The 14,176-nt window shown below is 49.3% G+C and overlaps 1 protein-coding gene across 1 annotated transcript in view; it reads left to right on the forward strand.

Moving 5' to 3' along the window:
* The window catches only part of LOC144383161 (uncharacterized), a 12,893-nt gene extending 3,309 nt beyond the window's left edge, over nt 1–9,584 (forward strand). The window contains exon 4 of the mRNA XM_078080007.1: nt 9,170–9,584. Within this exon, the coding sequence (XP_077936133.1) occupies nt 9,170–9,584 (415 nt within the window). The remainder of the gene's footprint in view (nt 1–9,169) is intronic.
* The last annotated feature ends 4,592 nt before the right edge of the window (nt 9,585–14,176 follow it).

Here is a 14,176-nt window from a genome sequence, read left to right on the forward strand (position 1 = left end):
AGTTTGGGTTAGAAGCCCGTCGAACACGATCAAGCGTCCTTTGACGTGTTTCACGAAGGTCAACGGGTGTCTGCCGTGCCGCCGTCTGAGGAGAACTCTCCCTGTTACTTTTAATGCCAACAGGCCAACTCCGGAATGAGATTCGATTCTGCCTCCCAAATGCGCCTGATTAGAAATCATTAGGGTGCTTTCCGAGTCCCTAAACGGTTTGCAGGTTCTCCCCGTAATCAAAAGTCCGGGATCCAGACTCTGAGGAATCAGGGCAGTGCGCCTGGTTCCTGGTGTGAGCCCCCGAGGCGTCTTCCTCCCAATGCAATAATAACAACCCTGTTTGCCTTCAGTCGCTGGGGATGAAAGGGAGAGCGGGTTAGTCCTCGTTGGCTCCTCGCTCAGTGGACGCCGACGTCTGGAGGACGGCAAATATAAGGAGTTTATCCACTGAGAAGGAAAGTCGAGTAAAGGATGTTTGTACTTAATAGATGAAATAGTGATGAATGTAGCATTAACATCAACGTACCGTAAATTATAAACGTGTAGTATTGATGATGCTAAAATTAGCTTATTCAATCAAACAGGTTATTGGATCAGTGTGATGCTTTGTAGGCGTGATTGGAATTTAATATTCGTTACTTTGTTTTCATTAGTGCATAATCACATCCCCAAACCAACCAACCAAACACGGACTCCGGAGAGAACGAGCCGCCACCCGAACCGAGACGCGGCGAGGGAACGCTTCAAACGCCTGGGGTCTCAAACTCCGGCCCGCGGGCCAAATACGGCACACCGGGGGGGTTCGGTGCGGCCCATTAATGGCTCATGAGTAACTTTTGGATAGAAAATATAGATTTAAGGTGCTTTTGATTCGTGTAAGTATCGGCCAGACGGAACGAAGCCGCCTCCGCTGCTGCGGAGCCAGAAAACGCCATTCAGGACCCTCGACTCGTCTCCTGGGGAGGACGAGATCGCGATGCCCGTGGAGGTTTTCTCCCCGGCTGTCCTTGGACACGGCGGAGTGTCCAACCCGCTGCTGGATGAGTGACTTGTGTGACGTGTACGGATCTCTGAAACGTACCACTGCACCTCTCCTCTCCACCCATTTAGCGTTACGGCCCCGGACCTCGATACCGCCGCCGCCGCCGCCATCCGATCCGTCACGGAGGATCCGAGTCCTTCTGACAGACGTGTGTGTGTGTGTGTGTTTGCTAAATGCAATCTCACGCCTTCGCTTGTGCCAGTTTCTTCTGGGTCATCGCGCTCTCGACCCCCATGAACCCCCCCGCCGCCCCCCCTCGGCTCATCTGGGCGCTTCCCGTCCGCTCTGTCTGTCAGCTGGACTGGACTGAGCGCAGCGCGCTGTCACAGTCTGTGACCGTCAGACCGAGAGTCACCGGGGGGGGCATGCAGAGAGTAAGGGGGGCGTCGGGGCGCAGGGGTAGAGAGGGTGCGCCAGGAACCGGAAGGTTGGCGGTTCGAGCCCCAGCTGCCACAAGACGTATAACCCCTAATTGCTCCCCGGGCAAAAAATGTAAAAGGCCATGAGTTAAAAATGTAAAGCGTGTGATAAATGACCTGTAATGTAAAGAGTGGGTTTGATGCTCGAGTCACTGCCGGTGCCGGTCTGAGCGGGTCAGGACCCCGACAGGGGACTAAGTGAGTTCAAAGGTCGTCGTCGCCTCATTGTGTTTTGTTGTTGGTTTTTTTGCAGTCGTCATCTCGTTTTGTTTTGCGTTGTCATCTTGTTCGCTGGCGATCACCAGCGTGGTTTTTCCCTGACTTGGTATTATTTTTTGCCTGTTGCCACGTTTTGAATTTTGACCCCTACCGTCTCACGCTTTGGGTTTCTATCTGTTCCCGTCTTGCTTTTTGGGTTTTTTTTCGTAAACGTCCGCATCGCTTCTTCTTTCCTTCGGCGTCTTGGTTATTTGGCCGTCGCCTTTGTGCTTCTTCGCCTTCATCATTTTGTGGTGACCGTTGTTATCAGGCTTTTGGCGCTTTCGGCCATTGTCATCTTTTCCACTACAAGCAGATGAAATGTCGCTTTGACCTTCAATGACGCATTGGGAAAGTTTTAAATCAACTCCCAGATAAAAAAAAAGGCTTTTAGCTTCTTTCAAACCGTTTCCTGTTTTCTTTTCTCCACGTAATCCGACCCCTTTCTTTTCTGACTTGTTTATGATTGAAGTGTATTCTGATTCATACATCTATAGACCCCCGAGTTACCAAAGTTCAAACCAACATAAACGAAGTAACGACGTCAGGGTCTCAAGGGTCCAGCTTACTTATGGAAATAAAGATGACGATAGCGAACTCGTGGCCACCAAACGGGAGAAAACAAGGACCTTTAAAGAAGCTGCGTGGAGGCGTCACGCAGCAGCTCCAGAGAACACGAAGGGCTTCCTCGTGAGAAGGAGGCCTTTCAGTGGAGCTTTTGCCGATCGGATGATGCGTCGCAGGTTTGCTCATCAGGGACCGAAGAGGATCGTCGGTGGCCTGAAACACACCGAGAATCACTTTGTGAGGCAAATTCTAGTACTTTGCTTCCTTGTGCAGAGAAAATCGTCAAATAAAAAAGCCACAAGCTCACGTCCTTCTCTGTGATCCTGCTGAATGTTTGATAAATCTCTCAAATCTGACCTTTAACTTCTCTTCTCTTGTAAATACGATGTCGCTCCTTAATTGTCACCACTAAAATACCACTTCCCAAATCTCTCGAGGTCTTGTAACTAAGGTAACTACCTTCACGGAGGCCGATAACCGATGACTCTAAAACATGTATTTACTAAATTTGTCCAGAAATGGCTGAATCCTCGTGAATCCGATTTCCATCCATCCTGCAGTTCCAGCAAAAAAAAACCACCCGACGAAGCGAAGAAGCGACGCGTTGAGCTCCAGCTGCTCTCCTAAGATCGTAGATACAGAAAAATACAACCGTGAGTGAGCTGGTGGTCGCTCGCTCTGCACAAACATGTCTCATCGAGAGCAGAGCACCTTTAAATAAAACATTGGCTCCAGGTAGGCCTCCCCGCTCGGAGCGAGACTCAATCAGACGTGGTCGGCGGCGTGGGCGGAGCCCCCCCCCCCCCCCCCCGGCGGAGTAAACAACCTCCCGCCCGCCGGCTGTCCCTGTGCAGCTGTGGGGGATGAAAGCGGGAGTGAGTCAGCGCGTCGTGGGCGCCCTCGGGTGAACTCCAGGTAAACGCCTCAGGTGTTTCCAGCCCGCCGAGCGGCCGCGTGTCTGTGTCTGGGGGAGGAAGAGGCGCCTTCGCCACCTCGTCTGCCTCTCTGCCCACCGGTACCGCTCAGACTTATGAGATGTTACCCATATCTACCCCCCCCCACTCACCCCGGTTCTGGCTGCTTCTCTCAGAATAACGATGTATTTATTCATGTCCAGAGCTTGTGCTCATTGAGACGGTTTACGGCTTAATTACATAATTCAGAGGCAAATCACTTGATCCCCATCTGGCAACTGGAAATCATTGCGGCCATTTTCCCCAAACTGTATAACGTGTGCGTTATAACAACGAGGACGTCATGGGATCTGGTCTGTGTCTCCACCTCAGTCTGGATACTCTCACTATCAACAAACAGTCCACTTTAGTTTGTCGCGTATTATTATTTAGGTTATTTTCCCGTTTCGGTGGATCCATTCCTGCGATGTCATTGACCGACCTTTGGGCCCACCCCCCCCCCCCTCCCCCACAGCACGTAGACCGCTGGATACTTTCACGGGTCCGAGCAGACGAACACGAGACATCAGACTCTCCAGACTTCCCTACGACACGTTTTTTGCAAGTCAAAAATAGATTTACCATATTCATGTGTTGCAGAAAGCCGAGTATCGGCGTCACGCGTCGGCTGTTTGAGCCTCATTGTGCGGCTTGTTTTTGCATTCACCTGCTCCTGGATGGACGCAGCGGTCACAGAGCGTTTTGAGGGGGGGGTGACGGGCAGAAAGAGGTCAGCCGCAGTCGAGGAGCGGCAGCCGAGCAGCTTCAGCAGACCAGGAGCTGCTTGGCCGCTAAAGAGCCGGATCTCCTCTGTCTGTGTCCGGCCTGTTTGACTCATTTTACTGTAAATGATCATAATTTGGTCTTTTAATAATTGTTTCAGTTCAAACAAGGCTTTACAGAACGGAAAAGACGCTATCAGAGTTCCACCCGTTGGGCTCGGTAGGACGTGTGCGTGCCGGCCGTGGTTTGGTGATTAAATCCTGTCTCACCCACCGAGCGTCTTGGCTGCTGACAGCGCTGTCAGCTGCCGCCGGTCAATCACGCGGGGCGGCAGAGGACGCGGTTGCGCCGGCGTCTGGTTCAACAGTAGTTGAGCTGACGTCGCTGCATTCTGCGCTGCCCTCAGTGTCCATCACCCGTCTTCACTTCAAATGCAGTCGCTTTTGCAGGTTGGTGCAGGTTTTTTTTGCTGCTTTCAAAGAGGAGGGCGAAGCCCCAGATGTGAAAAGTTTATTTGAGGTTATGACTTTAAATTATTAATTGACTTTATTTCTGGACTCATGAGGACATATAAAAAGCAACAAAGACGGATAGAACAAAACCAAACACAAGAAAAGACACACATACTTGTCTTCTCTTGTCTTTACATATTTGTTTCAATGCTCGGAGGTCAGATGTTTTTTAACATCTGGCCCTGATCCTGTTGTGATCGTTAAAAACGAGCACAGAAAAGTATCACTGTAAGTTGTAAAATGGTCTGTGGAGAAAACGTTTGCATCACGGGGAGCTACAGATATGCTCCCAATAGATGATCCGATTCCTTCCACACTGAAACACTGAAGTTTCTTAAAACTTGCATTCTCTCCACTGACCAGCAGGGGGCGGCTCCTCTGCTCCCATAGACGTCTATGAGGAAATGACTCTACTTCTCTGTAGTGACCAGCAGGGGGCGACTCCTCTGCTCCCATAGACGTCTATGAGAAAATGACTGTTCTTCTCTCTGGATTTATTCCCTCAGTAAACATTGTAAACATGAGTTTATGGTCTCAATCTCTAGTTTCAAGTCTTCAACACAACATGATGTTCATTTAGTAAATTATGGTCTATTCTTCAAACAGACCATGAAGCAGGGGGCGCTTTAGGGCGGGGCTACACGCTGATTGACAGGTCTCCGGACCAGAGACGTAGAGAAGACAAGACGTCCTCCGCATTCCAGATGTGGTGACTTCCATCCATCTGTTGCAAACAAACAACAAACATGGTGACGCTGTGATTGAAGATGGTGACGGCTGGATCGCCAAACCAATGAGATGACATCACCATGACTACGTCCGCTTCTTCTACAACACGTGAACTGCTAACGTAGGAAGCTTTGAACAATAGTGGGCAGGTCTGTTCTCTGGAGTTTTCAAACTAGTTTGTGGGATTTTCACCACTCAGGAGCAGTCTGGGCGCCTGGGTGTGGACGTGGCAGAAGATAAGTCTATTATGTCGTAAAGATGCGTTCGTGCATTTAGATTCCGCCTTCAAGTAAAACATCCTCTCTTCACCTGACAAATGCAGAATAACTTGGCCAGTCAGCGCTTCCTCTGCTGAGTTCCCACTCCTCGGTCTACTGTATTGATGAAAAGGTGTTTTTCACAGTAGATTTAGAGAAATTATGGCCCTAGTATCTCCTCAAGGGAGGAGAAGGTTTGGCTCAGCCCCCTTTCCCTTTGCCAGATTCCTGCCGGCGCTGCTCAGGGATTCACGTCATTGACCTTCCGATCACAATCCAGCTTGGGTGACTTTGAGGGATTGCTCTCCGTTTCTCTTCTCTGCCCCTCTTAAATGTACCGAACCACTGCCCCTCTCTACTTCCTCTTCCCTGTGCGTCTGCACAAGCTCTAAGGAACACAAAGTCACTGATGTTTAGTTTACAAGCAGAGGACAAACACCCAGAAACACATATTCTGAATTATATCCCTATTAGTAATTCGGGGTGAGTCATGTTCATTTAATTGAGTCTGGCTGCTCTTTATTGGCGTCTCGTTGGACTCTGAAGGTTCTGACGTATCAGGACTCAGCAGGACGAATCCATTCGTTCACGTAACTCTGTGAAAACAGTTTTTTGCGTGATTACTGAGCAGTTTAATGAGCAATATGTGTGAAACTTTCCATCGTGACTGCACCTGTTTTTTAAATGTAGGATGTATTTAACGCATTTCATGAAGAAATACAGTCGTTTTCTTTTGTGGAGACAAAATCAGATTCAGATTCGTTCATCTACGGGATTTATAATCCAAAATTGGAATTCATCAACACGGACCAGATAACAGACTGAGCCAGAAGAAACGTATTCGTAAATTATTGACAGAACATTGTCAGCTTATGAAAACACTGTATATCAAGCACGACGACATGTGGTCGGGTTTAGCCAATAGCTAAGTAGTTCTGTGTGTTATAGATCTGCACTATGTAGAGTTTTAGTGGTTATGTGTATTATAGGTCTGTGTAAATAGAGTGTTAATAGTTCACTCAACTGTAGAGATGCAGTATGTAGGTGTAGTACCTGCCAGGACTGTAGTAGAAGTAAAAGTAGTAGTTCCCTGTATTATAGGTATACAGTGTAGCTGTATAGTTGTACTAGTTCCCTGTTCTGTCGATCTACAGTATGTGTAGTTCTACTAGTTCCCTGTTCTGTAGATCTACAATATGTATAGTTGTACTAGTTCCCTGTTTTGTAGATCTACAGTATGTATAGTTGTACTAGTTCCCTGTTCTGTAGCTACACAGTATGTATAGTTGTACTAGTTCCCTGTTCTGTATATCTACAGTATGTATGGTTGTACTAGTTCCCTGTTCTGTAGCTACACAGTATGTATAGTTGTACTAGTTCCCTGTTCTGTAGCTACACAGTATGTATAGTTGTACTAGTTCCCTGTTCTGTATATCTACAGTATGTATGGTTGTACTAGTTCCCTGTTCTGTAGCTACACAGTATGTATAGTTGTACTAGTTCCCTGTTCTGTAGATACACAGTATGTATAGTTGTACTAGTTCCCTGTTCTGTAGATACACAGTATGTATAGTTGTACTAGTTCCCTGTTCTGTAGATACACAGTATGTATAGTTGTACTAGTTCCCTGTTCTGTAGATACACAGTATGTATAGTTGTACTAGTTCCCTGTTCTGTAGATACACAGTATGTATAGTTGTACTAGTTCCCTGTTCTGTAGATACACAGTATGTATAGTTGTACTAGTTCCCTGTTCTGTAGCTACACAGTATGTATAGTTGTACTAGTTCCCTGTTCTGTAGATACACAGTATGTATAGTTGTACTAGTTCCCTGTTCTGTAGATACACAGTATGTATAGTTTTACTAGTTCCCTGTTCTGTAGATACACAGTATGTATAGTTGTACTAGTTCCCTGTTCTGTAGATACACAGTATGTAGAGTCTCTCCTACTGAACGCGAGGGAGAGGATTTTGCTTCATCCACTGTCTTTCTCTCTCAATTAGTCATTCTTCCACTCATGTGTCATGTCCCTGTAATCCCCCCCCACCTCTCCCTCTCTCCCTCTCCCTCTCCCTCTCTCCCTCTCCCTCTCCCTCTCTCCCTCTCCCTCTCCCTCTCCCTCTCCCTCTCTCCCTCTCTCTCTCTCTCTCTCTCTCCATCACGCTGGTCCTCTTCTGCTGCCTCTGTACCTTTTAAGTGCTCTCTCCATCATACCGTTGTGCCTTTGGGGGGGGTGTGTGTGTTTTGTCTGTCCTCCATTACTGTCTTCGTCTTTCCCCCTCGTCTGTTTGCCCTCTCACCCTCCTCTTTACCCGCCCATCACCCCCGTCTCCTCTCGCCATCTCCCCACCTCTTTGTGTGTCCTCTGTTGTCAGGGTTCTGTCCGGACGTCGCCCTTGTTCTCTGCTGCTCCCACCAACACAACCAGAGCTGTGCTATTCAGGCCCTGCAGCGCGCGCACACACACACACACACACACACTGTCAATCACCCAACAAAGTCCTGACCACGGCAGTATGTCCCATCATTGTAGCGGCCGTGTGTGAGAGTAAATCTGTGTGTGTGCGGCTGCCTCTGTGAATTAGTTTCGGCTTCACACCGTGTCAGGGAGAAATGGTGTGTGATGCACACTCAGCAGATTAGCTGTTTACTACACGCAAGTGCACAGACACACGTGACCGTGCGCGCACACACACACACACACACACACACACACACACACACGGACCAGGCGGTTTTATTTTGAAAAATGAAAAAGGCAGATTAGCGTCATTACTCTTTGCAGGTGTTTAATTAGGAGCGTTTCTCCTTCATCTTCCCTCCTCACCTCATTATTTGTCCTTTTACAGTGTCTGTTTTATTGATGCGTCCCCTCTCAATATGTGGAGTCATATTCTTCATCTCTTTTCACTTTTATTTTAGCTTCACCAAGGGCAAAAAGCATCTGCTTACTTTGTTTCAGTTTGTATTTATTCTGAAAATGTTGAAAAAAAGAAAAAAAAGAAAAACTGTGTTTTTATGAGGAGATCAAGAGACAAACCTTGAGACAAAGTCATCGGCGCTGACCTCACAAGGAAAGGGGGATAGGGCACTGAAAGTCTTTGGCCGCTCATGGGGGAGAGGCGGGTTAAATCCCCCGGCGCCATGTGCCAGACTGTCCTTGAGCAAGACACAGCACCACCGGGCAGAACACTGCTCCTAAATCCTGAAATGCCCAAGACGGGCAAAATGCAGAGGTCAAATTTCCTAAGTGACAAATCCAGTAAAGCTAGAAATCCGCATAACTGGTGTATAGAAAATCATTTCAAAGGGAATGGACTTTGCTGCTTGAGTTCACGATGGGTTCCCAAAAAATGGAGAGCAAAAACACCGATTACCTTTTAAAATATCCTGCAGTTGACCCTGGGCTGTGATTGGATGGTCTGTATTTGAGGGGCGGGACGTAACAGAGGGTCAGCTGTCGGGACGTTGGAACTGGATGTGAATCCTGCAACCAAATCTTTCAGGCCAGAATCACAGGAGTCGTTGTGCTGCTCGGGTCCTTTGCTCCTATTGGAAAGGTCCATAATCCCTTCAATCTTACATAAAACTACTGTGCAAACCTTTACTTGTGTTACCAGAACTGACGTTTGGTACAGAATCCGTCAATAGCATGTGACCGTCTTCCATCTGATACCTTTCAGCTCTTTATTTTCTCCCCCCTCTCCCCCCTCCAGCTCCATGCTGTCCCCCCTCTACCCGGACCATGGCGGCTCAGCGGCGTGGCCCCAGAGCTCCTCCTGCTCCTCCTCCTCTCCGGGCCTCCGCCGGCCGCTCCGCTGCCGCCCCCCCCCCATCAGCGGGAGCAGCGTGGGCCCCAACCCCACCTACTACCACGCCGTGTACGACGTGCGGGTGGAGCAGTACAAGGACGTTCCCTTTACCGGCGGAGGCGGCGGCGGCGGCGGCGGCGGCTATGGGGTCCGCTCCGGCCGGGCCTCCCTGTCCCTGGTCACCGGCGGCACCGCCGACCCCACGGTCCCGCTGATCCGCCGGCGGGGAGGAGTGGTGGACCACCGCGACGTCATCATGGCCCACCAGGCCCACAAGCTGCACAACACGCCGCAGGCCCGCAGGAAGCAGTGGGAGTGAGTACGCTTCTCTTTCCTCGCGGTTCAGAGGGGGAGGAGTTCCCGGGCGGCGTGGGGGGGCGGAGTCTCCTGGGTAGCTTGTATATGGAAATTACTCTAAAGGCCTCTGCTAATTCCTCCATTAGGCCGTTTATTTGGAACCTCTGGGTTGTAAGGCAACACGACCACCCTCCCACTACCTGCCCCCCCCCCCCCCCCCCCCACTACCTGTCCCCCCCCCCCCCCCGATTCCTCTTGTTCATCTGAGCTCTACCGATGACAGGCGCGGCGTTTAGACTCCAGCCACGAGCTCCGCCTGCGACTCTCGCGTGTGCTTATGGAAGCGGCGGCGACCTTCATCCGTCACACTTCGTTCCTCCAGTCGAGCTCCTGGTGGTTTCATCAGACTCTGTCTCACATCTGTCCGCCGTGTGCAGGAGACATTTTGGTCTCTCCGCTTGGATCTCAGCGGAGCTCGACGTGCGCAGACGCATCCGAAGGATCAGGAAGCCGCGAGATTCACCGCGCGGTCGATGCGCTTCGTATAAATAGTGTCGAGGCTTTAAGTCGGAACGTGATTCAAACAACTAAGAAAATCAATGGCTTTGTGTCTCCATTGATTGTGCGTCTGTGGAAGATTAAGGGAATGTTTTCTCTAACAAGCGGTATTTTTCATAATCAGTCAGACCAGCTGAGCCAGAAAACAACTTCTTATAAAAAAAACTCTTATTTTCCGTTACTGATATCGACGTGTTTTGGTAGCAGCCATGTTTAATAATTGGAAATGCACACGAGCTCTTTGCTGAGCATCTCTCCCAGAAGAGCGTCTCCGAGAGGCCGACTGGCCACGCCGTCTCACCCGAGGACGGGACGTTTGTCCCCGCGAGCCGTCTCTCTCTCTCTCGTCCTTCAGTCTGCAGACGGAGGCAGCGGCTTGTGACACAAATCACTTCTTTCTCGGCGACGGGCAAACAAGCTGAGAGACGGGCGGGCGGACAGCTGCTGACCCAGATGCCGATCAGACCAGGTGTGTCACTGCAGCCCGGCGGGGGGCCGGTGGATTTTTATTAGACGTGACAGGTTAAGACCCCCACTTACCCCGTCAGGCAGCAGCTGCGTGGATGGAAAGACTGAGGACGGGTTAGAAGGGTTTCATCAGTCCCCCCCCACGGACTCCAAAGTAGTCCATGCCGACTAGTTGATCACGCCATTTACTGCCGCGGAACCAGTGGCGACCTGTGCCTCCCCTCCCCCCCCGGCCTCCCGGCCCCCCCTCCTTAACTGTGATTGAGAGGATGTTTACAGCTTCTCTGCTCCACCGTGTCGCCGTCTCTGGCGCCGGATCCGCTCGGCGAGCCCGTTGTTGGCAGGACGCGGAGGCGTGTCGCTGCCAACAACAAAAAAGAGAAGGCAAGATAAAAGTCAATTAATCAAGGGGATGTGAAAAGGTAGACCCCCCCTCCCCTCCCTCCCCCAGCAGGAGGGAAGAAGTGTGATGACAAATAAAGCAAATCAAAGTAAGGTAATGTGTGTACAAACTATTCGGCGCCCGGAGGGTGAGAAATGAACGAGACAATGATATTAATATTACACCATAAAAACATCCGGCTGGTGATAAAAAGCAGCCCGGGGCTCAACGCACAACTCATGTTGTTTTCGTGTTGTGTGGACGCACCAGGCGACACACTCTGTTAAGGTCGCGTCTTTGGAGTCCGACCCGACCAGCAACTCGTCCCCAGTTTTTCTCTCCGCTTTCATTCTGCGCCATTTGGTAAAAAGACATCTGCATCTCTCAGTGAAGCAAGAAGGAACAAAGGAAACGGCACACTGAAGCCGATCAGAAGGTTTTATAAGGTTGTGTTTCTTTTTGTTCAGCCAATCCTCTCGAGCGCCATTTTACGCTCTACCCATTTTGGCTTCTGAGTAGCTAAGGAAGCTGTCAATCATTTCCGCGTGGGTTTGGTAGTATCCAATAGGATCAGACGATTAGAGAAAGTAGTAGAAACAGGAGTTTTTAACTGGTTATGAAATGGTTTCAGTTTGATTCTGACCGTCATTGGTGGCCAAGATCACCAAGAAGAAGATTCTCTGTTCCCATTTCGTTATTCTCAACACTCGTCGTTAGTCCCACCGCGTCGGGTTACCTGCTCCCGGCCGGAGGGGCGGGGTCTCTGTTTGTCCAAAGGGGCGGGGTCTCTGCTCCTCCAAAGAGGTGGGGTCTCTGCTCGTCCAAAGGGGCGGGGTCTCTGCTCGTCCAAAGAGGTGGAGTCTCTGCTCGTCCAAAGGGGCGGGGTCTGTGTTTGTCCAAAGAGGCGGGGTCTGTGTTTGTCCAAAGGGACGGGGTCTCTGCTCCTCCAAAGAGGCGGGGTCTCTGCTCCTCCAAAGAGGCGGGGTCTCTGTTTGTCCAAAGGGGTGGGGTCTCTGCTCGTCCAAAGGGGCGGGGTCTCTGCTCGTCCAAAGAGGCGGGGTCTCTGCTCGTCCAAAGGGGCGGCTGAAACCAGGACAAAACAGAGGTTACAGACAATAACTCTATTCTAATATTAAACTAATTTTTTTTGATGTTTTTGAGGTTTCTGATTTGTCTGAAAAGCTTTTATTGCATTTCATTTGTTATCGGATGCAATAAAAGGCCATGTCGTCTTTTATGTTTCATAAAGCCGGCCCTGAATGTCAAACCAGACGTCGTCCTCCTCGTTCTCGTGTTTCTTTAACCCCTTCCTTCACCTCGCCCGGCTTCCTTAGACTTCGACGTTCCTCAGAGGTCACGGTAACCTGAGGAAGCCTGTGGTTTGCAAAACGTGAGGCTGAAATGAAAGTCACGGTCAGAGGGAAGCGTCGACCTGGAGGAGCTTTAGATACACGTTACATTTTACATAAAGGCGCCTTATTAATCTGCTATTTCTCTGTTGGACGTTGCAAAGGAGAAGTGAAGGTCCCTCTTTTATTTTTGGATCGTGTGACGTCGATGGACGTTAGAAAGAACTCATTAAAACACAGAAATTTCAAAATGAAAAAGCCTCCAGCCTGGAAAAATAATTACAACCAATGGATTCATTCGCTCTTTTATTGATTTGTCGAATCATTCATAGAACAGTCTCCATCAAACAAAGTGAAAAGCACTAACTGACGAGCTGCTACTGTAAATATTAGTTCTATTATCGCCCAAAACAACGAAACGTGAATCTCCCTCAGGGGGCTTTACATCAGAGGGAAGTCTTAAGACACTTTACATCGGCTTCCATAAAATATGCATTAATACACTTCACCGTTCATCGGATGCCCGGTACATCAGACGGGACGCATCCCATCAAGGACCTCCTTCTCAGGCCTCCTCGTGTGGTCCTGTGCACAGTGGAACAGCTCAGAGTCTTTTCCAGTTCATTAAAGTGTTTACTGGATGTGTGAAGTGGAGCGTTGAATGAAAACAAATAGGAAAAAACCAGATTGTGTAAAGACTCGACTGTGAGGGTACAGCGAGAGACCCTCCCTCCTCCTCCCTCTGGGAGGGGGGGTCGGATATTTGCAGTGCCCTCACGCCGAGGCGGCACCTCCAACACACTCCCACGGACTCATCTTCTGTCCTACGTGGCGCATAACAAACAGTGCACATGTTTATTTTGTGGTGCCAAATTATTTTCTGATTTCTGAAGTCACTTCTGTTTTTTCACAATTTTCAGTGACTGAGAGGAAGAAATCCAGTTGGATTAAACGGACGAAATGAAACTATTGAAGTGGACACTTTATTCAGTGGGAAAACTCACGTTCTCAGTATCTTACAACCGGTTTTATTTTCATAGCATTTTACCATCGTAACGTAAACCAAGCAGCAAACTCTGGTTCGGCCGAGTGAAGCCGAACCAGAGTTTGCTGCTCATTCTCTGTAATGACCAGCAGGGGGCGACTCCACTGTTTCCATAGAACTGAGAAAGTGACACACACACACACACACACACACACACACACACACACACACACACACACACACACACACACACACACACACACACACACACACACACACACGCCGTGGGCCAAAGGAGTCCTCTTGTGGGACTCTGCTGCCCTCTTGTGTTGGTCACTGATGTGTGTTTGATTTGTTCACTTTATCACATCCAACCAGAGTTCTCCCCCTTGTCCCCCCCCCCCCCTTCTTTCGCACCATTTAAAGGGACAGTGTGTAGGATTTGGAGACCCCTAGTGGTCAGATTGCAGCCGACCGACTCCCCCTCGTTCACTTATTATTACTCAATGTGCTTGGTCACTTTGTGTAAAAATACAGACGCAGCACACAGATGAGGTGAAAGAGTCCAATGTGTGTCCCATTACTGTGAGTTTATTCTATTAAAGCCAGTGTGTGTCAGTGTGTGTTTGTGTAACACTGTGTGTGTCTGCCTCTGCAGTTCCTCCTGTGACCACAGGGTGTCGGTAGAGGACTGCACACACATGTGTCACACGGATCCACAAACACCACCACATTAAATACATTAGTTTATTTAAAACATCAAACCGTTACTGTTTTCGTGTTTTCTGTTGTTTTATTTTAATTCATTCATTCATTTAATTGGTTCCTCCCGGGGGACATCGCACACATGACAACTGTTCTCCACCGTACGG

Source organism: Gasterosteus aculeatus, chromosome 9, assembly GCF_964276395.1.
Source record: "Gasterosteus aculeatus chromosome 9, fGasAcu3.hap1.1, whole genome shotgun sequence".
In the NCBI taxonomy this organism is placed as follows: Eukaryota; Metazoa; Chordata; class Actinopteri; order Perciformes; family Gasterosteidae; genus Gasterosteus; species Gasterosteus aculeatus.